The sequence below is a fragment of the Betta splendens genome, chromosome 15, assembly GCF_900634795.4.
Source record: "Betta splendens chromosome 15, fBetSpl5.4, whole genome shotgun sequence".
Lineage (NCBI taxonomy): Eukaryota > Metazoa > Chordata > Actinopteri > Anabantiformes > Osphronemidae > Betta > Betta splendens.
In genome coordinates this window covers 7,942,717-7,969,084 of record NC_040895.2, presented here as the reverse complement: position 1 = coordinate 7,969,084, position 26,368 = coordinate 7,942,717, and the positions used below count along the sequence as shown (strand labels likewise).

At 45.5% G+C, this 26,368-nt stretch overlaps 1 protein-coding gene and 1 long non-coding RNA gene across 2 annotated transcripts; one reads left to right on the top strand and one right to left on the bottom strand.

The window, feature by feature from the left end:
* Positions 1 to 476: 476 nt before the first annotated feature.
* Positions 477 to 11,652, top strand: LOC114870758 (interferon-induced, double-stranded RNA-activated protein kinase-like). Its single transcript, XM_029175811.3, is given in 24 exon segments — positions 477 to 778; positions 862 to 911; positions 1,029 to 1,119; positions 1,220 to 1,263; positions 1,360 to 1,527; positions 1,600 to 1,719; positions 1,808 to 2,213; positions 2,303 to 2,443; positions 2,563 to 2,664; positions 2,919 to 2,981; positions 7,308 to 7,411; positions 8,173 to 8,305; positions 8,388 to 8,500; positions 8,587 to 8,710; positions 8,797 to 8,855; positions 8,928 to 9,027; positions 9,128 to 9,174; positions 9,265 to 9,384; positions 9,462 to 9,596; positions 9,688 to 9,901; positions 10,114 to 10,254; positions 10,386 to 10,487; positions 10,639 to 10,701; positions 10,945 to 11,652. Coding segments are annotated over 24 exon segments (2,886 nt in total). The 5' UTR covers positions 477 to 670; the 3' UTR covers positions 11,083 to 11,652.
* Positions 11,653 to 13,473: 1,821 nt separating this feature from the next.
* On the bottom strand, positions 13,474 to 25,182 carry LOC129603013 (uncharacterized). The gene is made up of 2 exons (XR_008692550.1): positions 14,197 to 25,182; positions 13,474 to 13,582 (listed from the first exon to the last, which is right to left on the bottom strand). It is a non-coding gene; the product is annotated as an uncharacterized LOC129603013 (long non-coding RNA).
* Between the last annotated feature and the right edge of the window lie 1,186 nt (positions 25,183 to 26,368).

Here is a 26,368-nt window from a genome sequence, read left to right as displayed (position 1 = left end):
GCCACAGAAATATTCTTTTTAAATCTACTTGACTCCTCATTAATGGTGTTTACGACAGAACGGCAGTTTGAAGCGGAGCCTCAGCCCGCACACCTGCCGTTACAGCCCGTTCAATCTCCCCCAACGGGAGGGAGTCGGAGCTGGCGGCCATGATGGCTTCGACTTCAGGCTTCTCTCCAGTATTTTCGTGCACCGATCCAGAGTCAGATGTGGGCGGAGCTATGCGTACTGTTTGACGTGTTTGAGTTCGCGTCTCTGATCTGAGACGAGCGCTGTTTGAGAATAGGGATGGAGTCTTGCCCATTCATGAATATTCAGTTTTACACTCGGCCAACATTTAACATTTACATTTAACATTTAACATTTACATTTAACATTTACATTTAACATTTAACATTTAACATTTAACATTTACATTTAACATTTAACATTTACATTTAACATTTAACATTTACATTTAACATTTATATTTAACATTTAACATTTATATTTAACATTTAACATTTACATTTATATTTAACATTTACATTTATATTTAACATTTACATTTAGACTTTTGCACATTTAACTAAATGTGAGAAAACATGTTGTGTCATTTAGTTAAATGTGAGAAAACTAGTTATAGGTTCTACTTTTACATTTGGCACCCCATACGCCTGCGTCGTTTTCGATGGACTCTTCCAACTACGTCGCTAAACTCAACGAGTATTCGCAGAAGACGCGGTCGCAGCTGAACTATAAGGACCTTGGCTCGAGTGGCCCCGGTCATGACAGTGAGGTATTTAGCATTTCACCTTTTTATCATCAGTACACTGACTAACTAATTCACTAACATCAATATAATTGTGTCTGTGCATTTAGCTGTCATTGGCGTCAACGTCATGTGGAGACAGAGCATCTATGACTAAATCGTAGGTACCTTTCTGTTTTTAGCTACCCATAGTTCATTGGTCTCCCTCATAGCTAAAGATGACTCTTTAAAAGAGTTAAAGCTCACCTTCAGTATGTCTGCCGTCGCTTTTTACCAGGAACGCCAATGAGTCATCCTCACATGACGAGCCAATGAGCATCAGTGACTTTGTAGTATTCAGATATTCATCAAACCATCCAGAGGAACAGGTTTGTCCTCCATTAGTAAAACATAACCGTTGTCAGTGGATAAAACATTTTAGCCAATAGTTTCTAAAAATGCATTTTTGTGTTTTGTTGTGCGTTGCAGATGAGCCTCGGCTCGATAAAAAGCCCGTCCCCTTTACCTTCAGCGTGAGCAATTTATTAATAAGAATAATGAAAAGGTACAGCTGCTCGTATTGTTGGTGCCGCTGTGGTTTATCGCTGCTCGTCACTGTTTTCATCCAGAGGTTCTCTGAAGACGTCCAAAAAAGGGGAAGTGAAATTGTGGCATTTAAAGCTAAGAAGCAGGTACGTTATTAATCTCAGCAATATAATTATGTTGTCTGAAGTTATGTCATTCTTGAAGGATGAAGAGATAGAACTTGGCGTCAGTAAAACATCAACTCCTTCCAGGTTTGAGAACGTGAATCACCATCAAGCTGGTTGTAGAAGCATTTTACTTAAAACCAGTTTGTGACTCTACAGATTCACAGCAGAGTTTGATTCTATTGAGCACCTCGGCAAAGGAGGCTTCGGTTCTGTTTACAAAGCCAGAGAGAAACTGCTGGACACATGTTGTGCTGTGAAGGTTGTCAAGTATCAAGAGTGAGTAAAACTGCAGTCGTGCGTACATTTGCTCAGTAAAATACATTACATGAGAGATGGCTTTAATGAATGAACCACTATAATGTAGGAAAGCTCTGCGAGAGGTGAAGGCGCTGTCAGACCTCAGTCACCACAACATAGTTAGATACTACAGCTGTTGGTTGGAGGACTCACCGTACAAACAGGAGCCCGGCAGCCTGAGCTCTGAGTAAGTCCCTTCAGAACCTTATTAAACTGTACGTCACATATCTACTCAAAGCCTGAGCGTCTGTTTTATTATTTGCTTTTTTAGGTCTACCAGTGCTTCATCATCACAGTATTTATATATTAAGATGGAATTATGTGACACCAAAACCCTTCGGAACTGGATAAGGAACAGGAACCAGAGGACTGAGGACATCAAGAGACGAGAGGAGAGCCTGAAGATCGCTCAGCAAATTGTGCTCGGAGTCGAGTACATTCACTCCAAATATTTCATTCACAGAGACCTGAAGGTGGAAGGATAACATGAATTATATACTCACCTTCATTACACCTTGATCTTAATCAGATGTTCTTTTTGGCTTTGCTGTCGTTTGGTTAGCCTGATAACATCATGTTTGGACATGACAAAGCAGTGAAGATCGGGGACTTTGGTCTGGTCACTGCTGAGGATCGTGCTGATGACGGACACCGGCTAAAGAGAAGCAAAGCTGGAACCAAGTCTTACATGGCTCCAGAACAGGTGAGGCCTCGTTATGCTTTAGTAATACAGCAGTAATAGCAGTAATAGTCATTTTCCTTCTAGGTATCTGACTCATAGCCACCTGCTAATACAGTGTTGATGTATTGGTTTAATTACAGAAGAATCATCCGGAGTACGATCACAAGGTGGACATATTTGCTTTAGGCTTGATTTTCTTTGAACTCCTTTGGAAAATGTCTACCAGCCATGAAAAAGTGGAGGTGAGTTTCTCATACACAAAATCTAACACTGTGTTTTGTTGTTGTTAATAGGTTTCACGTTTAACTTCCCTTTACAAACTATGTGCTGCGACACAAGGAGTAGATTTTTATAGCAAATATACCACAAACATCAGATCAATACTAGACCTTGTTAAGTCATGTTTAATATTACTTGTTAACCAGAATTTGATTTCTTTGTTCATTTCAAACCAACTAACATGTTCATTTTCTTTTTATCTCGGCATGAATGTCAGACTTGGGGGAACGTCAGATGTCAGAAGTTCCCTGAACCATTTAGAGATTCTTTTTTCCAGGAGGTAGATGATCATACTCTTCCCATGTCTAACAGTATTGTACATGTCAGTCAGTTGTGGTGATCACAGGCTGACAGCCAGTGATTTTAAACCTATACAATCTGATGCTGTAGGTAGTTTTGATGTTGAAAGTGCCATTAATTTTATGTACTGACGTGTTTTCATCCACGTCATTACTAGTTAGTTAGTTGTATTGTTAGGGTTAGCTGCTAATGAAAAAGCTGTCAAGCAAATAAAAATGAATGTACATGTCAGACACCAACATCACATAGTGCTGGTAAAGATTTTCCATCTTTGCTTGTTTGTTTTTTGCAGGCACAAATAATGAAGCAGATGCTGAGTGAGAGGCCAGAAGACCGACCTTAAGCGTGTTCTGTGAAGGCAGAGGTGGAAAAGTGGACTCAGCAACAGCTGCTACTGAGAAATGTGACTGTCTGAGTTTATGTGTCATGAGATTGTATGTCCTGATGGCTGTGATATAATGGAATTATCAAAACAGTTCAGCATGAAAACGGGTTATGAATTGCTTTTATTAGCATTTAATCAACAATTACATCATGTTGTAGCAGCTTTGAAAAATGAATGTCATGTCTCATTTTTATAATTTTTCCTAAATAGGAAACCTGAACAATTTTACTTGCAGATTAGATTTGATTGTAACTTATTTGTCTATGAATTTTCTAACAGATGTGGAACTATAAGCCTATAGTTCAGTGTTGAATATGTATTTTTTTGAACCTATCATATTATATATTAAACAAAGATTAGACTATTTCATAAAGGAAAAAGCTTCAGACAAAGAGCAGCTATAACTGTAATGATATATTCTTTTTTAAACAAAAGTATTATAACCTCTGCTTTGGGTCTAGATATAAAATTCAAATGTAGGAGACAAGATTTCCTTTTGTTTCAATTTGGAACAGGTTAACAATGGTATACTGTGATATGACTTCCTTTCTACTGTAGTAGCACTGTGTACCTGTATTTTACTCTATCACAGGTGATGGGGGAGAAAATATAGTGGGTGTTAAGACATACAAGATCATAAAGTGTTTGTTCTATTTCCATACACTAACCTTGTGACATTCTTATTCAAGCGGAAACGTCATGCACAGCTGCTCAGGATGCCAGTTTGATTCACGAATAGAATAGAATAGAATAGAATAGAATAGAATAGAATAGAATAGAATAGAATAGAATAGAATAGAAATACTTTATTTATCCCAGATGGGAAATTACTTTCATCCCAGATGCTCAATAAAAAGTTGCACATACAAAAACAGACCATATAAAGAAATATAAATAAAAAATATATACATATACATAAACATATATAAAGTTACAATATGGTTAACCAATATAGTTATAAAAAAATAATGGTATTTGATCACACACAGAGATCGCAGAGGGAGAAGTTATAAAGATTGATGGCCACAGTATGCTTCACAAGGATGTTGTGCATATGAGGACCATTCTCAGAAATCCCTTGTAGCTTAGACAGCAGTCTCCTATTGGACACTACTGTTAAATTGTCTAACTCCATTCCTACAATGTCACTTGCTTTACTGATGAGTTTGTTGGGCCTATTTCTGTCTGTAAATCTCAGCAGCAAACAGAATAGCACCGGTAACCACAGACTCATAAAACAACCTTAGCATAGTTGGCCTAGATAAATTTATTGTCAATAAATACTCCCAGATATTTATAGTCCTCTACAAATTCCACACTGTGTCCCTGTATATAAACTGGAGCCACCGGTGCCTTGTTCCTCCTCAAGTCCACTACTAGTTCTTTAGTCTTCGCCACATTAAGCTGCAAGTGGTTCTGTTCACACCAAGTGACAAAGTTATCAACCACAGCCCTGTATTCTGACTCATCATCCTTACTAATACATCCAATTATAGCAGAATCATCAGAAAACTTCTGAAGGCTGTCAAGTAGCTGAAGTCCTTTGTATAAAGGGTGAAGAGAAAAGGAGAGAAGACTGTCGCTTGTGAAGCACCAGTGCTACACACAACTGTGTCTGACACAGCATGGTGCAACCATACAAACTGTGGCCTGCTGGTCAGGTAGTCATCAATCCAGGACATGATGAGAAAATCAACCTGCTGTCGCGGTCAGTTTCCTGCCCAGAAGAGCTGGTCTGATCGTAGCACTGGAAAAGTCATTATTCTTACTTATTTTCATTATTCTCTATGTGCTTGCTGGCTTGCCAGGGCTGGTAGGCAAACTGGACACGGTCCAGGTGGGGCCTAACTATTGGTCGGCGTTGCTCCAGGATCAGTCTCTCAAAGGTCTTCATAATATGTGATGTAAGGATGTAACTGCCACGGGTCAGTAATCCGAGGATCCCCTGGGACGTGGTGTCTTTGGCACAGGAACTAGGCAAGATGTTTTCCAAAGCACTGGCATTCTCATGAGACTCAGACTCAGGATAAATAAATGGTGAAACACTCCACAAAGCTGGGCAGCACAGACTTTAAGAACCTGTGTACTGACGCCATCAGCAGCCTTACTTTTAGGGAGTTTACTGTGTTGCTGTCTTTTCACTTGAAGGGGTGTAAAAAGTGCAGATTGCAGGGGGGAGGGAGGTAACTGGAATCATCACTCTCAGTCCAAAAAGACCAGGAAGAGCTATCAGGAGAAAGCGATGGAGGACGACTACAGTTGCTGGAGGCATTATCTGGAGATAGAAGCAGGGGAAGTGACTGTGATCGCAGACAAGAGTCAGGAGAGCTCCTAGATGTTCCGACATTAAACCTGTTAAAAAACAAGTTCAACTCATTGGCCTTAGCCCCACTACCATCAACTTCACTGCTAGCTGGTCTGAAACCAGTGATGGTCTTCAGACCCCCTCCAACCTCTTTCATGTTGTTTTGTTGGAATTTCAACTCCCGCTTCTTCCCATAGCAGTCTTTAGCCTCTTCACCCTCAAGCCCTTCTGGGCACCAAGTTGTAGTAAGATCTTCCGAGAGGTGGGAGGGAGGTAGAGCTGTGACGGTGTATCCTGCAGTGGGTGAAAGTCAAGGTCCAGGATAGATGTTGGCTTTGACAGGACCCTTCTGTCACCCACGTCCTGTATTGCATCCAGAGCACAGCCCAGTACAGCGCTGACCCCTGAACTACTATGTTTCTATTTTGTCAGTCTATATACCCGTTTCCAGTAAAATAGTTTTCTGCAACCAAATGCAGGGTGATTTGGCATAGACACAGTTATAAATAGTTTTTTTTAGTTAATTGCAGATAGGTATGTTAAAGCACACATTTTCCCATTTATCTGCCATAACAGCAGCTGCTTTAACTGGTATATTAAATCGTTAAAGATTACATACAGGTATATTCATGCTGTGTTTGTTTTTTATTTTGTGAACTCAATCTAAGGCATTACACTATTAAAGAGTGTTACTTGAGTTATAAATATTACAGTATGGCAGAGGAAATTCAACTCAGATTAATTTCAGACCAGCTCCGAGCAAGAAGTTACTGCAACTCAGCTCTACAGTTTGTTCAGTGGTCTCACATGGAGGATACAGTAAAATTGAACTGAGTTCATTACAAAGCCTGGAGTTTGCTGTGCAGTAATTCAACTTGAACTGAATGTTAATAGAAGATCATAAATTTGAGGGCTATTCATAAAAAGGTTTTCACTGGATGCAAGCCTCGATATGCTGTCAACATATTTTAACATTAAATATTCGGACGCCCAAACTGAAACTGAAAGAAGCAGGACTCAGTGGGACGGAGTCTACTCGTTAATAAGATGAGGGAAGAGCGATCTTATCAGGACTTCGCGGAGCTGAACAGCTGTTTGGCTACCGAACAAGGTAGTTGGTGCTTAGACACAGTCTACTGTACAGTACAGTACTTAGTTTGGCCTCATTAAATAGTAAGTCCGTCTACCGAACGATCCGTGAGCTAGAGATCCTTGCGGAGTCAGTTCACCAAGCATTTAAACACAGTTTTCTTTCAGGTTTCTATCCAAGCACCAACCACGTTGTTCGGTCTCCAAGCAGCTGAAAATGGTAGCGACGCTTCTACAAGACCCGTCTCTGATAAAACCCTTCGTTAAATAGCCCTTAATATTTTGATTAGCGCAGGAACGGGCTATGCTATTTTTAGCCCCCAGGTAAAAACAGGAAGTGAAAGTTAGACTGACTTAGCTTGTGACCAATCAGAAACAAGACTGGCGTTAGGAAGGAATGGGAAGAGAAGCAGCCAGTCAAGTTAAGTTAACCGGTCCTATCCGTTGGAGGAAATGGCGGGGAAATCAAATTCAAATATTAAAGTCCTGCAGTGACGCCCACGTTTTGCCCATACATTAAGAAGTGATTTGTCATTATGGATGGAAAACAGTGTACTGCGAGACTTAAGAAGTATGCGCGAACGACTGGATCAGCCCTGGAATTCCAAAGGGTAGAGCATAATGGCGATAGGTGAGATCGTGCAGTACATTTTGATAACTTGATACCCGACCTTCCATTCTATTTTATATGGAAGTGTTTCTAGGCAAAGCACGTGCACCTTTAATCACATCAGCATTTAATGTTACAGCCGAAGAAATAAACAACATTTCATACACTTCTTAAACAACTCTACAACTGCGTGTTTAACTTTGTAGGTTTCACTTTCGCAATGACATTTTTTGACCTTTAAATTTCTTCAGATTTAAATGGACTCTTTTTTGCCCTTCCTCATCTTTGCTAATTTCTGTGTAAACTGTGGTCAAACAAGTTGCATGGAACGATAATTATATTATAGGAATATAATCTGCTGTATGTACCACAGCTGCAGGGAACCCTACATTAGAATGCTGACAATTATTAACCCACTCATCAGGATTTGGCGTTACACTTTTAAGTTCCCACACTTAGGTAGTGGGGCCACAAGGTAGAAACCAATAACTACACATACAAGGCCTGGGCTCCCCTGGACCTTGTATGTGTAGGCCACACAGATTTGCTGCCTAAAATGCCAAAATGCAGATATTTGCCAGTCTAACCAGGCTTACAAGTATGATGTATGATATATATGATGTGTGTGTGTGTGTGTGTGTGTGTGTGTGTGTGTGTGTGTGTGTGTGTGTGTGTGTGTGTGTGTGTGTGTGTGTGTGTGAGGCAAAACTATGCTACATGGAGAATACATAACTGGAAACACAGATGACTGAAATGGTTGTCTGTTTGTTTTTTATCGTCAGATTCATCTACCGGGCAGTTATCAATGGTCAATATTTTGACAATGGTGTGGGGGAGAACCAAAAGAAAGCCGAGGAGAATGCAGCTAAAATTGCCCTGAGTAGTTTGAGTGAAAAGGAAAATCAGAGGCCAGTGGTAAGATATGGTGCAGTTTTATCAACAGGGTCGTTGTCTTGGAAAGTAACAGTAATATATATATATATATTTCCTTCATCAGGGAATTATACCTAAACTCAACTATAGACGTCTGCTCAATGAATACGCTCAGAAGAACAGGATGTTTATAAAAGCTGTTGAGACACAAAGACTGAAATCAAGGAATTCTTCACCGTAAGTCTCCATGCTGCTTATTTTTTAAATTCTTTTTGTTTACTTGTCATATTAAATGCTTTAAAGCAAGCTCTACTTGATGTCAGATGTTGTAGTTATGTGGTTGGTGGTACGAAGTACCCATTAGCCTCTGGAAAAACAAAGAAGGAAGCCAAGGAAGAAGCTGCTAAGCTTGCTTATCATGGGATAAATGGCAGTAGAACTGCAGAGGTAGGTTGTGGGGGAGTTTTTGAGTTTTTTTATTTTGAATGTCCATATTATGACATGTGCAAACCAATGTGTCATTTCTGTTTCAGGTGCCCTGTTCAGCTTTGTGTGAAGCTTTTGAACAGCTGCTTACACCACGCACAATACTGTAAGACATTGAGTGATTTCCATGTTTTTTTTGTCAATGTGTTATACTAATATTTGCCTTTTATTCTCCTAGAGACTTTAGTGATGGTGAATCCAATAAGACAAATAAGATGACAGCAACAAAGGTGACAGCAAGAAGCGATTGTGTTGAAACAAACCCTCCCAAGACTCAGGTCTTATATCACTTATAATCATTATTGATACTACTACTGTAAATCCCTGTAGTTTTTTCCTGCAATTTATGATCTAAACCATTATTTCTGTGTTATTAAGGACACAGTGGTTTCTGATACAGGAAACAATCTTGGTGTTACATTTAGGTATGGAAAACAACGTGACATTTTTATGGATGTGAGTGGTTGTGTACTAAGAATTAACAATACAAGAGACATGTCCATGTGTGTCAACAGGAACAAATCAGAATTTGACTCCATTGAGCCTCTGGGTAAAGGAGGGTTTGGCCATGTTGTCAAGGCAAGAGAAAAAGTATTGAACAAGTTCTTTGCTATAAAGATTGTCCCCTGTAAAGAGTAAGTTTAGCATTGTTTTAATTTGATTAAATTTTTCTCATTTACTGATATGGTCTGACATGTCTTTCTACTATTAGCAGCAAAAAAGCTCTGCGGGAGGTGCAGGCCTTGTGTGAGCTGGAGCACTCTAACGTCATTCGCTATTTCTCGTCTTGGCTGGACGACACCGGATGTCCATGGGACAGTGCGGGCGACAGTTGGAGCACTTCACAGTATTTATTTGACTGAAGCTTGTTTTTATAGTTTTTTGTATAGCTGTATATTTCAATACAGTACTTGTGTATTGTTTTCTCAATCTTACAGGTCGGAAAGTTCTCTGGCTACAACGTTTCTATATATTCAAATGGACCTGTGCGACACCAAAACACTTAAAGCCTGGATAGATGAATGTAACACCCTGGGTGTAAGAAATTCGCTGCCAAACAAGAGGAGCATAAAAGGCCTTGACTTTGTTTTACAAATTGTCTGTGGAGTTGAGTACATTCATTCTAAGATGTTCATCCACAGAGACCTGAAGGTGAGCCAGTCTTTACAACAGTTTATCTGCTGCTTATTAAAATACGCTCACTCAATGGACACTTTATTAGGCAGCGTGTATTTGTAGGACGGATTAAATAAGGTGGATTGTTTATAGTGAACTGATGAAACCTGACATTCAATAAGATTATTTATTTATTTATTACTGCACACCAGGCGTAAAGCTACATGTCTATTTCTTTGTCCCATTAGCCATCCAACATTCTGTTCAAAGGGGGCAGAAACTTAAAGATTGCAGACTTTGGTCTTGTCACTACTGAGAAGGATCACAATGATGAGAACATGGAGAGAACAGTGAATAGAGGAACCCCTACATATATGGCCCCTGAGCAGGTGAGAAAAGTAACTGTATGGCGAGTAAATTATAAACACATGCAACTGATGATGAGATTGACTTCAATGCATATTGCCTGAAATATCTGCCTCTTGTTTTCTCATGAACTGATTTTCCTCTTTTACAACAGACATGTGAGAACATATATGACCGAAAAGTTGATATATTTGCTTTGGGGATGATATGCTTTGAAATTCTCTGGAAAATTTCCACTAGTCATGAGAGAGTAGAGGTGAGTTATAATGCGAAGTTAGTCTGTCATTATCTGAAATTCCGACACATCACGTGTTTAGATGTGAAAGGTAGCTTCAGCAGCGCATTAATGATGTGTCAAACTGGATCCATAGAGTGTTGTTGTTTTTGTATTACTTTGTAAATTTCAGGTTTTGAGCAACATGAGAAGACAGGAATTTCCCGAGGAGTTCTCACAAAACTTTTATTCAGAGGTACTGCTATTAATATAGATAATGCAACACAATTCAATATTGCCTACAGAGGGCTGGGTTATGGCCATGATCACCAACAGCTACTGGTGTTTGTATTGTTACCTCTTTAAGACATTTCAGTAGAATTGATCTGGGTCCATCTCAAGCATACCGGTTTTTATTATGTATCCGTTTGACTGGTTGAGCTCTAGAGCGATGCTGTGTAATGTTTGTATGTTCTCACATCAGCTTTTAATGTTACAGTACATGATCATAAGACCAATGCTGAATGTAAAGCCAGAAGATCGGCCTGAAGCAAGTGCTGTTCGAACCACACTGGAAAAGTCCAAACACACCCTTGACACTGAAGAAACTGTACGTCGCAGCAACAGGACCATCTGATTTAGTAGAATGAAAGATTAATGTATTTCATCATGCTTGGAAAGGGCTTGGTGCATATAAGGCCTCATCAGTTTGATGATGACTGTTATATCTGTATTGTTAAGGACACTAAGGATCAGTGAAGGTAAAACTGTTTTGATAGCCTGAAATAACACCAGGATGCTGGCTGTCATCTTGGAAACATACATTTTTTGTCTCCAATATCAGGGCAGTTATTTATGGAGAAGTAACTTCTGAAGTCTAAAATGTTTCTAAAATGTTATGATATAATCTGAAATAAGACAATCAAAATGTGTAATGTGAGACGGGAGATAACACCACAGTTTGTGTCACAATTGCTGTTGCATCATAAAACATTTCATACTATCTTCTGTACAGTTATGTGTAAATGTAGCCATTATTGCTCCGTTTTTACTGCCTTTTTAATGATGTCCTGTTGAGGACTTTTGCACCACAAAGTACCAAAAGCTAAAGTGTATTTTGAAGTCGAGGTATGTGGGGGTTGCATATTATATTATGGTAAGCAAATTTCAGAGATTTTCATAATAAAAGTGGCTTGATACCACATCATGGAGCGTCCTGTGTCACATTCAGTGCTCTTGGTGCCTCAGAGTGTACTCACCTCTGGGGCTTCAGAGCATGTATGTATGGAGAGTTTTTAAAAAAAATTATTTCAGTACTACATTTAAAATGTAGTACTTCAAACAGAACTGTCTGGATCTTTTACTTGCATTTAACTGCATAAACTGCAATAAATTTGAAGCACAGGTGCTAGTGTATGTTTACTACAATACTGTACTAGTACATTTGCAAATAATGTGCAATCGTGCTTAGTTTAATTCATGCACTGAGCTCCAAGACCTGTAGGGGGAGCTGTGGCTCCGCTAAGCTCACGCTGTTCATAGTGTTCTGACTCCAGGTCTCCTCAGCCCGTGGGTGAGAGCGTTACTCACAGTGAGAGGGCCCAAACACAGGGAGCTGTCTGACATTTAATCATGCCTCTGGCGCATGCTGCATGATTAGCATCTCTGCAGAAAGCGCCAGTAACAAGCGCCAAGCGCAGGATCCCACACAATCACCTGGCCGCGGTGCACGCCGGCACACGGGCCCCCGGTAATCAGCCCCAAATCAGCTCCTGGGGTTCAGTGTGTTAACTCAACAATCAGCGCGCTGCAAAGCCCCAACACCGGCTCAGCGCCTGCGGATGGACGACATGACCGGGTTGTGTTACGCAGATTGAATAGTCTGTTTATGTCCGGTGAAGCAATCCAGGGTTACTGCATCCTACCTTACAATGGATGCTCCTCTTACACGTTTATAAAGGCCTAATTCATTTAATAATAATTAAAAGAAACACATATTTTCACATTAACGTGAGGAATTTCTTAGCTGTTTTTGAGCCTCGTTCACAAAGTCCAGAGGAGTCATTGGGCGCCGCCGCTGCCGAGTTCTCCTCAGTGATCACCAGCTATAGCTGCTGTTTAGGGCAGATAGCTTTCAGTGGCTTTATCCCCGTCTTTATCACGCGTTCTCACGGATTCCAGCCGCCTGGTGCCGCTGACGCCGATGGGAATCAAAGCAGTAAAGCCGCGAGCCGTGAAACTGAAACAATGACTTTGAAGTCATTAAAACGGCGCGTGGAGCCGAGGAGGGGCTGAAGCCTGGTGATAACTGTGCGGGTCTGTCACCGTGAGTGACGCCTGTCACATCAGTCACTGGCGAAGTAGAACTGCTTCTGTCTGGCTGAGTGAAGAACAAACTGTGAACTTCTGGGCCTCGTTGCGGGTGATGTGGAGTAAAAACGTTCATTTTGAAGATTTTGTTTAGAGATCAGTGAAGGAAAACTCTGAACGGCCGCTCCCGTGACATTCACACTATCGAACCAACGCCGCCTCTCGTCTTGGCGGCGTCTCCGATAAGGAACCTGGTGAGGTTCCAATCTTCCACAGCTGTCGCGCTTGTGCGAGCAGGGTTATTGGATGTATTGAGGTCACTTCCTCGGAGAGGCGCGCGGCCACTGAAGCGCTGCCCCGGACCATGTAGCCAGGGGTGAAATGGACTCTGCAGTCAGAAGCGCAGCGGCCGAGAGCCTGGGCCGCGTCCCGGGGGTCGAGACGAACCATTAGAAGTAGCAGCAGCTACAGATTGTTATGTGCTGTGTGTTGTGATGCCAGAGCTAACAAACAGCACGTATATTTGAAGCCGTAGCCCATTAGCCTCTGAAGCAGGGTCACGCTTGACTTTATGTTGGACTCACCTCCACTTGATCCACTCAGGAAGAACTGACTCAATTGGACGAGTCACTGAGTTCATAAAGTTTCTTTCTTATAAATGGCCGTTTTTCTTTTGAGGCCTTTGCGATCACAGTCAACCTGCGTGTGAGCGACAACGTTCAGACAGAAACACCTAATGTTTATTCAAGTCACAATGAATCAGCTCCGGCAGCAGAGCAGATGATGAGATCCTCGCTATGACTCCTACATGCCATCCTCCCCCAAACCTGTACAGTAGTTACATAAAACACAGAAATACGAGCTCTCACAGCTGCTCCATGAATCAGAGACACTTCTTTGATAAGGTTGATTTCATATGAAAAAGCAACGCAAACAAGAATCAGAACTGTCAAGTGTCAGAAATAATGTTTTTACCCGTTCCCAACATTTTTAAGGTTTCTCTCCACAGGCTGCGTCTGTAGCAGGATGAATGTAAGACGAGTTCAGACTCAGTCGAAGCAAAAACCTTTATCAAACACAAACACGTACAAACACCGGAGGAAGGTTTGAACCGCTTTCTCAGCATCGTATCACATGTCAGCCGCGGCGCAGGCTCGCGCGCTTCCGGTGGAGTTTCCATAAAGCGATCAGCGTGTCAGCGTGTGTGCAGCTCTGGGCTCCGTGCGGCTGCTGAGGGAGCTGTCGGGAGAACTCTGCGGCGTGTCACTTTGTGTGGGCTGGTAATTTACTACAAATGATGCTGCATTCTCCGCGCTGACAGCCTGCCAACACTGTCAACGGGCAAAGTCGTTTGTCACCCCCCCCAAAAAAGTCCCCAAACGCTCACCGTCGCAGCCCGACCCCGGAGGTTTGAAGGTCAAGGGCGCGGCGGCAGACTCACCTGTTAAATCTTTAATAAGAGAAGGAGCCGACCCCATCTGGAGTTCAGCGGCTCAGCGGCGGCGCGTCGGGAGGCTCCTCTGAAACGATGCTCCCCGTTCTCCTGACAGCCCAGCTGTTGTGCCGATTTCACGCCCGGAGGAGAGACGGTGTGAAGTGATGCAATCGTGATGCTAGGACGGATTCCTCGGGAGACAACGCCGAGAAAGAGACGGAGGAGAGAGAGAGAGAGAGAAAAATGGATGGACTTAAAATAGAAATATAAACTGCACTGGTTGATGTCGGAGCTTCGCCTTCACCTGTGACTGGTGCAGGAGATGAAGGCTGCTCATGAGCACTGCCGCCAGCAGCGCTAATGTTGTTTACTGCCGCAAGGATGCTTTCAAATCAAGGACGGAGCGTCGTCCTCATTGCCGCCATTAATATGTCACAGCAGTAGTAAACACTAGGCTACAGGCAGGTCTCAGACTGGGAGGTAACTGCTTCCACACAGACCCTGCAAAGGGAGACGGATGCTATTAAAGACTCTGCAGTCCACCAAGTGAAATATTCAGCCCTGCCGGGATCAAAGAGAGGGACTCAGATGCATTATTTAAAGGATAAGCGGCGATAATTGAAGCGGCGCGATGGCGCCGGGACCAGACGTGAGGAGGAGAAGAAGCCAAGTGTGAATGGGCACAAGTGCATTTCTTCTGTCGCGTTTGCAGATGCACGCTTGCCTCTTCCGCCCCGTGTCAGTAGTAATCACACAGTCACCTACAGGAGAGGAGGGGGGGGGGGGATGAAAGCGCCGGGAGACCAGGACAGGAACAAAGGCGGCGACAGAGCGAGGAGGCCAGCGCTTGGACGCCGTGCCCTGACAGAGCGCCCGCACGCCTCTGGGACGGCTCCGTCCGTTTATCTGCTCTGCCTCGACGCCCGCACGCCCACCCCTCCGCTCGCCGCTCGGGGGGACTTGTGTCCAGTGTGGCTGCAATCAGCCGCTCGCCTTGCGCTCGACAGCTGGAAACCCAGGCGCGAGCGCGCACGCTGGAGTGAAAGGTCACCTCAGGTCGCGTGCAACATGAACTGTATAAAAACAGGTTGGTGCTCATATTTGAATACAAGTAAGATAATATGATGCTGTTATGTCTGCTAACATTAGCTTATGTATTTAGATGTTGGCTGCCTAATTAATCATGCATATAATGAATTCATATATCTGTAGTTTCCAAACAAGAACACGGAACTCAGCTCGCTGAGTGATTAAGTAACCAATCATCAAGTTTTCATTTGTTATCTAGTCAATCTGCTCCACATTACTGAGATACACCTACTCACTCACTCACTGCTCAACCCCCTTCAGCTGATGACTTCAACCTTTTAAAATCCATCATTTCAAACCTGTGATGAGTTCTCCTGGTCTCTATAAATGAACCGTACACACACACACACACACACACACACACACAGGTGTGAGTGGGCGATACCTGGATGGCTGCATCTGTGGCTCTGTGGGTCCCTGTAAACTGGGCTTAGTCATGGCCCTGGGAGCTGTGTGGGCTGCTGGGTTGTCTTCACTGTGGGCTGGGAGTAGCTTTCTCTTTCTCTCTGCTGCAGTAACAATACTCTGCGTTAAACGTCAGGTGGGTGTTGCTCTGTTATGTGTTCTCACCAGTATATTATAGTCCGTGTGGTAAAACACAACACATCATTATTTTTGCTGGTGCTACAGTTGTGAGGTCATCAGGTGAATCCAAGGCTGCCCCCGTAATGCTTATATTAGCTCAAATACCAGTAATACCAGTTTAATAATAATACTAAAATAATACATTTTAATGTTAATACCAGACATTTTTGTTTTTCAGCCTGAGAATCTTTGCTTTTTTAACTTTTTTATTTCAGCATGGTTTCAGCTGATGATTATGCTATTATTATTTTATACTATATATATTTTTTAATTATTTATACATTTACTATTTCAGACCAATTTACACCAATTTCCAACCATATTTCCATATGATGTCAACAAAAAACAAAAGAACAGAAAGAAATACTACTGGTATGCGACTGGAGAATTTTACAGACCAATAATGAAACATTCCATTTAAACTAATTACTTCATAAACTGACATAAAATGTGGCATTAAGAAAAACAATCTCAGCTGCTCAGCCAGAAATAATTATTGGAAACAAAACCATCCTGGACACTTGCGTCAAACTGGTTGTTAAGCTTTTGTTTCTAATTCTAAATGTAAAAGTCACACATGCCTGGCTGTGGTTCTCCCTGGAGACAAACAAACATCTGATGTGTTACTTTGCAGTAGTTTTACACAGATCTTAGTGTTGCACGCGTGAGAGAAGGTCAGTGTCTGCTTCCATTCTCTCATTTTGTTCCACACAATAAAGAAGCTGTTTGGTGAATGTAATAAAGACTTTTCTCGCCGCCGTGCGCTGTGTATAACCTGATAACACGTCCTCTTAAAAGCACCTCTAGGGATAAACACAGCTGAATCGAGCACATCTGGGCTCTGCGAGATCCTTTTAGGGACGGGCGAAGGTTCTCGTCGCCGGCTCCCGTGTTCCTCGTCAGACCCAAATTAGTGGCATTACCCTCAGAGCGCCTCCTCCTAAATGGATTTCTTGTTGCGCGTGAAGCCTCGTAGGGGAACCGGGCTCCGCGTGGCCATCTGGCTCTGGACTCCCTTCTTCCCAGAAATCAACACCCTGTGGTCTGAATCACACTCACCATTAAGGTCTCTAAGCACTATTGACTGTATGAGCGCATGCTGGGCTTTATCATTACAGGCATGTCATTCTGCGGAGAACATTACAGATGCTGCTGCTCCTAAGAGCTTTTTTAATGCTCCGTATTATCTCCAGTGATGGACATGGACAAAGGAGCCGTATTGATTGCTGACATCACATGTCTCTACAGTCTTTCAGCGACGGCCCCCTGCATACGTTTCTGTTCATGGCATCTCGCCTGCGTGACAGAATCACTAGAACTAATTTATCTTGTTTCATCTGCTTAAAGAAACAAAGTTATCGTCTGTGCAGGTTTGCAAGAGGACAACTGATGAGACTGATGCCACTTGTATTTGGGTATTAGAGTTGTGTTAGAATTAACTGGGTAGCTATGACAATTCTTGTCGTGATTCTGAGTGAGAACTTTTACTGTGAAAAATCTGTCTGAGGTATGAAGAATAGCAAGAAAGAAAGAAGTGAACCTTAATAAATTTCACTCTGTGACACTGGTAAAATTATTGTGATTTTGTTAATGAATTTAAGCGATTGTTATGAGCCTCATGTACATCAAATATGATAAAACAAATCTCCAAATTATAACATGCTGTATTAAACACCGTCTTTTTTCTTCTTTTAGTTGGTTCCTGTTTTTTTAAGACAATTGGTCCTTCATATACAATACAATATTATGGTTTTATGTGCCATAAGTGTATGCCCTTCTGGGCTCCTCATTGTGTTTCTCCCCCATCTGCTGGATTCCTGGGAGAACAATGACTGAACCCACATGCCAGTAAAGTTTCCTGCCAAACAACCAAACAACCAGGGCTCAGTAAAACAGACTCCTGCTTGACTTCTGCTGCTCGGTCGTCTTTCTCTTTGTCACATTTAGCATTCAGTGCATCACCTTGTAATTAGAAAATACGCTCAGCTAATTACACCGTGATAATGACATTACACAAACATTATGTTGGGAATAATTTTCAATCTGTAGAAACACCTGGATTTGCCCTTGGTTGCCTTAAGTTCACTGTTTGTGTAAAACCCAGCGTGGCCTCCAGGGGGCACTGTTGTACCAGGCTACATCTTGTGAGAGCTGGATGAGGGGAAGCTGTGGAGCTGTCTACCACCCCATCTGTGTTTGTGTCCTCACTTGGTGAGACAAAGGCACTATATTCTTACTCAATCTAACTTCTACCTACGGAAGAAGACAGATCACATTTCACTGTCCCTCCTACAGCAAATTAAATCAAAATCCTATTGTAGAAAAAACGATAAAACCCCAAAAAATTCACTACCACCATTGTATGACCAAAACAGGACACAGGCTACATGTTGACTGCAGGATACATATATATATATCACCTCAGAGAGGAATGTATGGACAGCTCTCAATTAGCAGAGTCCATCAATCGACACCAGGCGTGATTCTGAATGACTGTCCCCCTGTTCATAAAACCAACGAGCTCATTTGAATCGCGGCCGTGTTACTGGAGGAATGTTGATCCCAGCAGGAACAATAGGTCTGATCCCAGTCCAGGCAACATGTAATTAGTCAGAGGCTGCATGTGTTGTCCATGTTTCAGAAGCTCTGGGATAATGCAGGCCGTGCTGTATAATTTCCTTGACCTTGCCCCGTGTATTTTACTGCAATCCTCCTCTGAAAATCTTTGATTGGCCTGCCCCTCACATCTCACCTCCACTCGTTGCAGCGCCTGTTAAACCCACTCGCTCCTCAGGTATTTGAATATGGACACCATCTTTCACCGTGTTATTGGCTTCCTTCTCCCCACACGTCCTTCATTACAAATGATCTCTCAGCACTAATGAGTACGTGTCTAAAAATACCCGGCTCGTCCAGAGAGCTGGATGTGTCGTGGCGCGTCCTGGGCTTTAACAGATGTTAATGCTTATGGAACATCAGACCGGTGTAATGAACAGAGGAGCGTTTAGAGAGAGAGTATCTTAATATTCAGCATGCATCACCCGCCCTCTGAAATTCCACAGCCTTGGATTTAGTGCCCCTCCTCACTACCTTTTTAACATACCAGTGGTGTTCTCTGTTGCCACGGTAACACCAAATGACCTTTCTTGGGAGGTCGAGCTCATGTCAGCGTGTTGCTCGAAAGATTTCGTTCCACCTCACGTCTCACTGGTGGCTGCTGCAAGTGGAAATGCTGTAATGTGTAATGTGTGTGTGTGCGCGGCGACATACTGGACTTTGTGCTGATTGACGGATGAAACTCATGAGGCATAAGGTGTTAATCGTTAATGTAGACGCGTGCATTGGCAGATGTTCAGAATGAGAGGCAAGATGCTCCTGCTGCTGAGCTACAGTGGGTTGATTGCTAAACCACCCCTCAGATCTAACAACGGTGTGAGGTTGGCTTCACGGAATGAACCAGAAAAGAAAATGCAGTCTAGTGAATTCCTGAACAGGTGGTGGTGATCTTCTCATCTTTCCCCCCATCAGACTGGTACCGCTACAGGATCTTACTTTCCTGGAGGGGAGCCATCATCCCATTAGAGAGCCCTTCGGCGAATGTCACACCTCTCACGCGGCTAAAAGACAAAACCTGGGAACGACACTGTGAAACAAAGACCTCCGTCGGGTGAGCGGCTCAGAAGGACCGACCCAGCATGAGCAGGAGCAGCCAGAAACTCAGAGGACTCAGGGAACGTGGGTTCCAACCGCCCAGAATTCTTGCCCAAAAATTCAAGTCTAATCCAGACAAGATGTTGGATGTTGAACAACCTTGTTTTCCTTTTTGTGGCGCAGATCTAGATAAGAAGGTGATGTGTGGCAGCAGCAGACCCCTCTGGAGGGGCTTTCATTAGATATTGCAGCCCAAGCTTCCTGCAGGGCCGGGGTCAAAGATGGCTCCTATTTGCACCTGATTTCAGGGCCAGGAAGATAATTGACCACCGCAAAGTCCATGTGGTTCAAATGGAGGTCTTGTTTAGAAACAGGCGTCGTTGCACGCAATGCAGAGCAGCTCACGCGACTGCAACGTTGTGGGATAAAATAAAGACTGAACAAGGAAACACTGAAAGTTCTGTTTAACCTGACCGGATCTACACCTCACTGAACTCGGAGACCTCAGGACAGACATGTGACAACATCACGGGTTGTCGGCCTTCCAGTAAGTCTCTCGTGCTCCTGTAGTTTTCCTGTGCGGCATAATGTCATTGTTATCACCCCTTCCGCTCAGTGTGTGTGTGTGTGTGTGTGTGTGTGTGTGTGTGTGTGTGTGTGTGTGTGTGTGTGTGTGTGTTTCCGTGTCCGTGTCCTTCACAGGTGGTAATAAGATCCTGTGGACTGATTGTGGAACAAACGGCCCGGGGCAGTCCAGCTGCACAGGGGTAGGGTTTCAACCCGTAAATGATGATGTCACTGTCCCCATGTGACATAGCTCGGTTTCACTGTCAGATCAATTATTCACAGCATTTAATTGGATCAGCTGAATCTAGACCGCTCCAGGGATCCGTTTCCAGTAACAGCAGCTGCAAATAAACCCTGAGCCAGCACACGAGACATAAGGCTCCAGATCAATAAGGCCTCGCACAGTTTCTGACCACCTCGCTGGCTGTAAAGCTGCTGCCCAGATGACGTGTGGAAGGAAATAATCTCCATGGTGAAGTATATGTTTCCTCCTCGCAGATGAACCTGGGCTGCTCCACACCACATAAGACGAAGGGGAGGAGTGGAGGTGGTGATCTCAGAGCTCTGGTTGAAGGCCAGTCTGCGATGATGCTGCATCCATTAATCACACAGCCGTGTACAGTTGCATTCACAGCCTCTGAGTCATCAGATATTCCCCTGGCCTCTGCTCCACTCCCGTCTCCAAATCATTACAGGCCTCCCAGTCAAAGATGGCCTTTGTATGGACCAAGGCGGTCATACCCCCCCACATTAGTACTGGGTTTCAGGACAGGGACTGTAGCAGAGAGGCTTCTATTCACAAGGCGGGGGATCAAAACCCACAAGGCCCCGTATCTCGTTGAAAAAGGAGAAAGAGCAGCCCATTCATCTTCGGTCTCAGGATGGTGGTCACATGTGTGGGGCTCATGGAAACGTTGCGTTTCTAATCCAACACAGTCATCTGTGTTTTCACGTGAAAGCCACAGTGTTTGTCTTACCTCCTTTCACTGGGCGGAAACCGCCTCCTTTGTTTTTGTCCCATTTGTTTTATGCAAGAGTCAATAATCATCAATAACTGCATCTGAATGTAAGCAAATAAGCTGTTAAGTAACTCAGTATACACACCAGTGAACAGTTATGCTAGTCGCTGAAAGCCTATAAGCTGCTGATTAAAAAGATTTATGCAGCCTCTGGTTCCCATCATCATGAAATGACTCCGAAGGCATGAATAAGTCTCTTTCATTCCCCCCATGTATGCAGCCTTACACCACCTATAGAGGCAGAGCTCACAAAGTCTCGAGTGTCTCTTGGCAGCTCACCAGACATGTTCTTTGGTAAAAAGGTAACAAAACCGAGCCAAGCGGCTTCTCCATTAATGCCGCAGCCTTTGACTGGAGGACACTGGCTCCATTGACGGCCGCAGACCCGCCGTCAGCGCTCACCTCTGTCCGCAGCAACACTTGGAAATGAACAGTTGCGCCGCTCGTTGACATTTCCAACACATTTCTGAGCGCAGCTTCCTATTAATCTTTCTTTTAAGCGCGGGTCTTATCGTCGGGCTAATTAGCGATGCGCGTAGCGGGTTCAAGAGGCAGCTTTTCGCAGGAGAGCTAGCGGCGTTGTTGGAGCTAAACGCGGCTAAGTCCGCGGGATTGCGCATGGTTCAGAGCGAGCAGAGATAGTGCTGATTAATGTTCCCACTGTCTAATTCTGCTAATTATACGTGCTGAGACGCCGAGGCCGGCCGGCCGGCGGCTCCGCGGTGACCTTGGAGCCGGTGACCTTTTCGGCGCGGAGAGACGGCTAATCGGCTTTGTTCGCCATTCAGCTCTAATAAGCCTATTGGTCTGGCTGAGTATTGATCCGGTGCTCAGGCTGGAGCCGGGCCGCGCTCGCACGTTGCGGCGGCGACGTGCGAGCAGAGGTGGGGTTTGATTGGTCGTTTGTCATGCGGCGCATCGGTTTTTCCTTCTAACGTGGACTGTTTAACGGGAACAAAGAAGAACAATAACTCTGCTTTAGTCTGGGGCTGAAGTGGCTCCAATCGTGAGCTCAATAAACCAATTCCACCCTCGGCATCACACAGAACCTTCCTGTTGGACCTGCGTCGCACCGGCCCGTCTGCACGCAGGCGAGAGCGCCCGCTGATTAACAGCTCGCGCTCTAATGTATGGCTTTCACTTTATTGAAAATGCCGCATTGTGCGCGCGGGACAGTTTACATATTCAATATGTGCATGTAATGAAAGGGGCATTATGTCAGGTCAGCAGAGACACCCCTCCGGAATTCACCGCCCGGCTCTGCAGTAATAACGCGGCGTGTGCCGGAAGATGCTGCTCGTTCATATTATAAAATATGTTATTCAATTTTGCGCCTGAGTCGTCACAGTGTGCGCCGTGATGCTTAGTACTGGGAGTCGTGTGTGGGGCGATGGATGTCGTGCTGGTGGTCACGGCAACGCTGGTTAAGCGGCTCAAATTAGCCCAAATCCTTTAAAATGAATCGCCTTGAAATTTGGCACAGGAACGAAGAGGAGTCTGATAAAGTTGAGAAGTGGCTCGACTCCGTGCAGGGACATCGTCACTCACATTAAACGCGACAACGCGCGCCGCCTATTTCTGGCCGCTTACATAAACATTCTCCGTTGCGCCGTGAGCCCTGACGAGTCCGGTCGAAGGAGTCCTGCCAGAAGAGGAGTCCGTGAGCCGGCGCGAGCGCTGCGAGAACGCTCGGGAGCGTTGTGAGTCAGACGGCGGCGGGTCACGGCAGCTCACTTCCTCTGGAACCCCTCTGCGGGCGGCCACACCTCGCACACTCACACACGCGCTTCACTGCGAACGGGATCCGGAAGAGGGGAGGCCATCGCCGCTGCCTGTGCTGGAAATCAGTCGTCGTCACAGCGGCGGCGTTCACGCCACTTCCCAGACAGGAAAAAAAAAAAAAAAAGAGACCTCCGCTCTGCTGCAGCAAACGCAACCTGACAGGAGAGGAGTAGTCTGAGCTGACACTGGGTTAAACGCGTTTGAGCTGCAGAGGCGAATCGGGGCGAAATGGGAGCGGGAACGGAACAGACAGGCCCGGGTTCCTCCGGGGGCGATTATGAAACTGGCCCCTACAGTGGAGCCGCGCTCCATTCTCATGTTTTCATGAAACATTTCTATTTCTGGACTGTACTTATCCCCCGCTCGCCGGGCACACAAACATCAGATCCCGCTCAGCGCGCCGGGCGTCACTCGAGCGTTATCGTGGACGGCAGACGTAGCCGTGCAAACATGCAACGTGTTCCCGGGGACGTGCGCTCCCGCACGCGAGCGTGCACGTCGCGGAGCCCGCTTTTGTGCCCATAGTATCAAAATAGTTGTGCATTTGGTTGTAGGTTCCCACTGCACGCGCGGTGACTGTGCAGCACACACCCTGGCAGCGCGGCGCTCTTCCTCGCGTTCGTACGAAACACCATAATTAGGGTTGAGTAACATTAGCGTTGCGTAACACTTCTTTGTTTTCTCCGGGACTATGTGGAAACTGTACTGAGCGAAAAACTCATCCAACAACTATGTTTAATTCCCACTCCCGTCTCCCACAAAGCAAAACAAATCCCACCCCCAATGCCGATCCCACACACACACACACACACACACACACACACACACACACACTCTCGGCCCGTGGCAACAAATACTTGGTGGTCGCCTTCCCTCACAGAGTGAGATCACCGTGTGTGTGTGTGTGTGTGTGTGTGTGTGTGTGTGCGTGCGTGCGTGCGTGCGTGTGTGTGTTGCAAATATTCTCAGCTCCCCCAGCCAAGTCTGCCCTGCCCCCGTCAGACAGCAAAACACTTGCATGTGTAATTTTTGGCCCGGAGGAGCGACCGAACAAAAAGTAACAGTTGGTGTGCATGTGTGCACTGGCTGCCAGTGCCAACATGTTTTCTGTTCCTCTTATTTGTAGACGTGTGCGAGCCTGGAATGCTTTGTGCTGCCGTAGAGCGAATCTCCGGGTGCTCCGGAGCCGCCGCCTCCGAGCGAGGGGTCAGAGGTCGCGGCACATGTTGTCCCAATATGGAAGCCGCTCCTCCAGCTCTGCGGCACAAAGGGCTCGCCACACTGAGGCCCCGGTGGGGTCAGCGCTGACACCTCCACACCAATCAACAAAAGGGCTTCAGCAATAAAGGTGCACTTTGTACAATGGAGGTAAAAACATGGAAAAGACCAGAATCTCTGCCTCTCCTGTCTGTCTGTAATCTTTAAAATAGCCCCAGAACCATCTGGCTCGGCTCCAGCTGTTATGAGAGGATGGAGAGGAAGAGATTTGCTAGGAAGAGGGTGTGTGTGTGTGTGTTGGGGGGGGGGGGGGAGTCACAGAAGAGGAGGGGCGTTTGCTATGAAATCCTGTTATGCAACCCCTTTTCTGTGGCCGGCCTACTGTTAAAAAGCGGAGGAGAAAAACAGCGCCGCAATTAGCGCTCCGTGTCCTGAGGGTCCTCGTCTCCCCCAATCACAGCGCTGTCCTGCTCTCCCCCGGCGTGCGTGTTGCTAAGCAGATGATGTGACTCAGGGAGCGCACGTCGTCGGCGCGGCGCAGACGCGCCGCTGTTTACTGGAACACGCCGGTCTTTTCGGCCGTGTTCCAGTTGTTTTCTTTCTGCCCGTGCTCCTTCGCAGCGACTCGGGGTGTGGTTTCTCTACACGGGTGCTTCCTCTGCGGTGAGTGGGGTGTTTATAGGTCTGGCCCTGTTTCCTGACTCCCAGATAAGGACCACCCAGCGGGGCCTCATCACTGCAGATCCATCAGCAGGAAGGAGGAAGGCACATTCTCATAGCAGCAGTGACGTAACTACTGAGCGTCCTAAACACTAGGTTAATGTAGAATAGCAGGGCGGGGTTTCCATCACATGTCTGGGTGCAATATCCTTTTGTATATTGTTGCTAATGATTTTTTTTTTTTGGCATGCGCCCCCCCTCGGGGGGGGGGGGGGGGGGGAGGACGAGGCCTTTCCTACTGTCATTGTTCCACTAATTGTTAGAGTCCTTTTCAGAGGTTAATCCGAGCCGAAACCAGGCGAGTGCGTAACGCGAGCCTCAAACGACTGAACGTCGAGGCTGCTCAATTAGGTCAGCAGCACTAAAATGATGCCTCGCAGAAGCACCGGAGTGAAGGGGGGGGGTCTATCTAGCGGTTATATAAAAAGAAAGAGGATACACAGGCTGTATTTCATTGTTCCACGCGGCCCCGGCTAATGGTCTCCGTTCCTGGTGTGAATGGAAGTTATTTGTGTGAGTGTGCGATGCATTATTTAGGAGTAAACAGGGTGGAAACAGAGAGGCCCCGCGGTGGTGGCTGCTATTGATTGTGACAGGCCAGAGGGGACATGCGCACCTCTCCTAAGTGTCTGGGGCTTCTCACAATGCCCCCACAAATCAGCTTTTATTGCTCCGGCTCTGGAGTCGGCGCGGCCTCTCGGGCCGAGCAGCAGTCCCGCGGCGGGCGTCGCCGCTACCACTCGATCGCTCGCCGCTGCAGCCAAAAGGCGGCCGGGCCCCCCCCCGTCGGGTTCCATTTGGTAGCGGCTCCGCGCGGGAGAAGCTGAAACATCTCGGGAGGACGGGGAGAAGAAAAGTAATGAGAAAAACTTTCTGAAGGAGGTCGGATGAAATGTGGCCCCCCGGTGCCCCCGTCTCCTCTGCGCCCCCCCCTCCTCCGGCCCTCCTGCACATTCCTCTCCTCTCAGCAGATCTGGCATGCCCCACAGGAGGCGGCGGCGGCAGCAGCACAGTAATCTTTTCAAAAGGGCGGATTTGAGTGGCCGCCAGGGCGTCCGGCCAACTATTTCTCATTTGGAGCTGGCCCGGAGATGACCCTCCTGTTGGAGCCCCGCGCTCAGGGGCGACGGAGAGAGGCGCTAGCGCGGAGCGAGGGAGCACCTTGGCAACGGCCGGCGAGGGGGAAAACGGCGAGACCGCATGCCTGCTCACATCTGCACCGCCTTCCTGTGTAAAAAGATAAAAAAAATTAAACTTAATACCGTCTGCATGTGTCCGGAGGGCTTAACAAAAACATGGGAGGGCTGTGTTTCATTTGCGTTTTTTTTTTTTTTTTTTCTTGGAACTCTGTCTGCGTGTCTTTTTTTTCTACTTTGGTCCATTTCCCTCTCTGTCTAACAATTTCCTGACCCCCCCCCCCACCCTCCGAGCTGGCCTGGCCTCCTGCACTTTGAGTGGGAGCCCACCCTTAGTTTGGGAGGAGCTGCTCCGGGTCCCTGTTATGCTTGCTCAATGATGGATGGACGGGAAAAAACTAAGAATCGAAG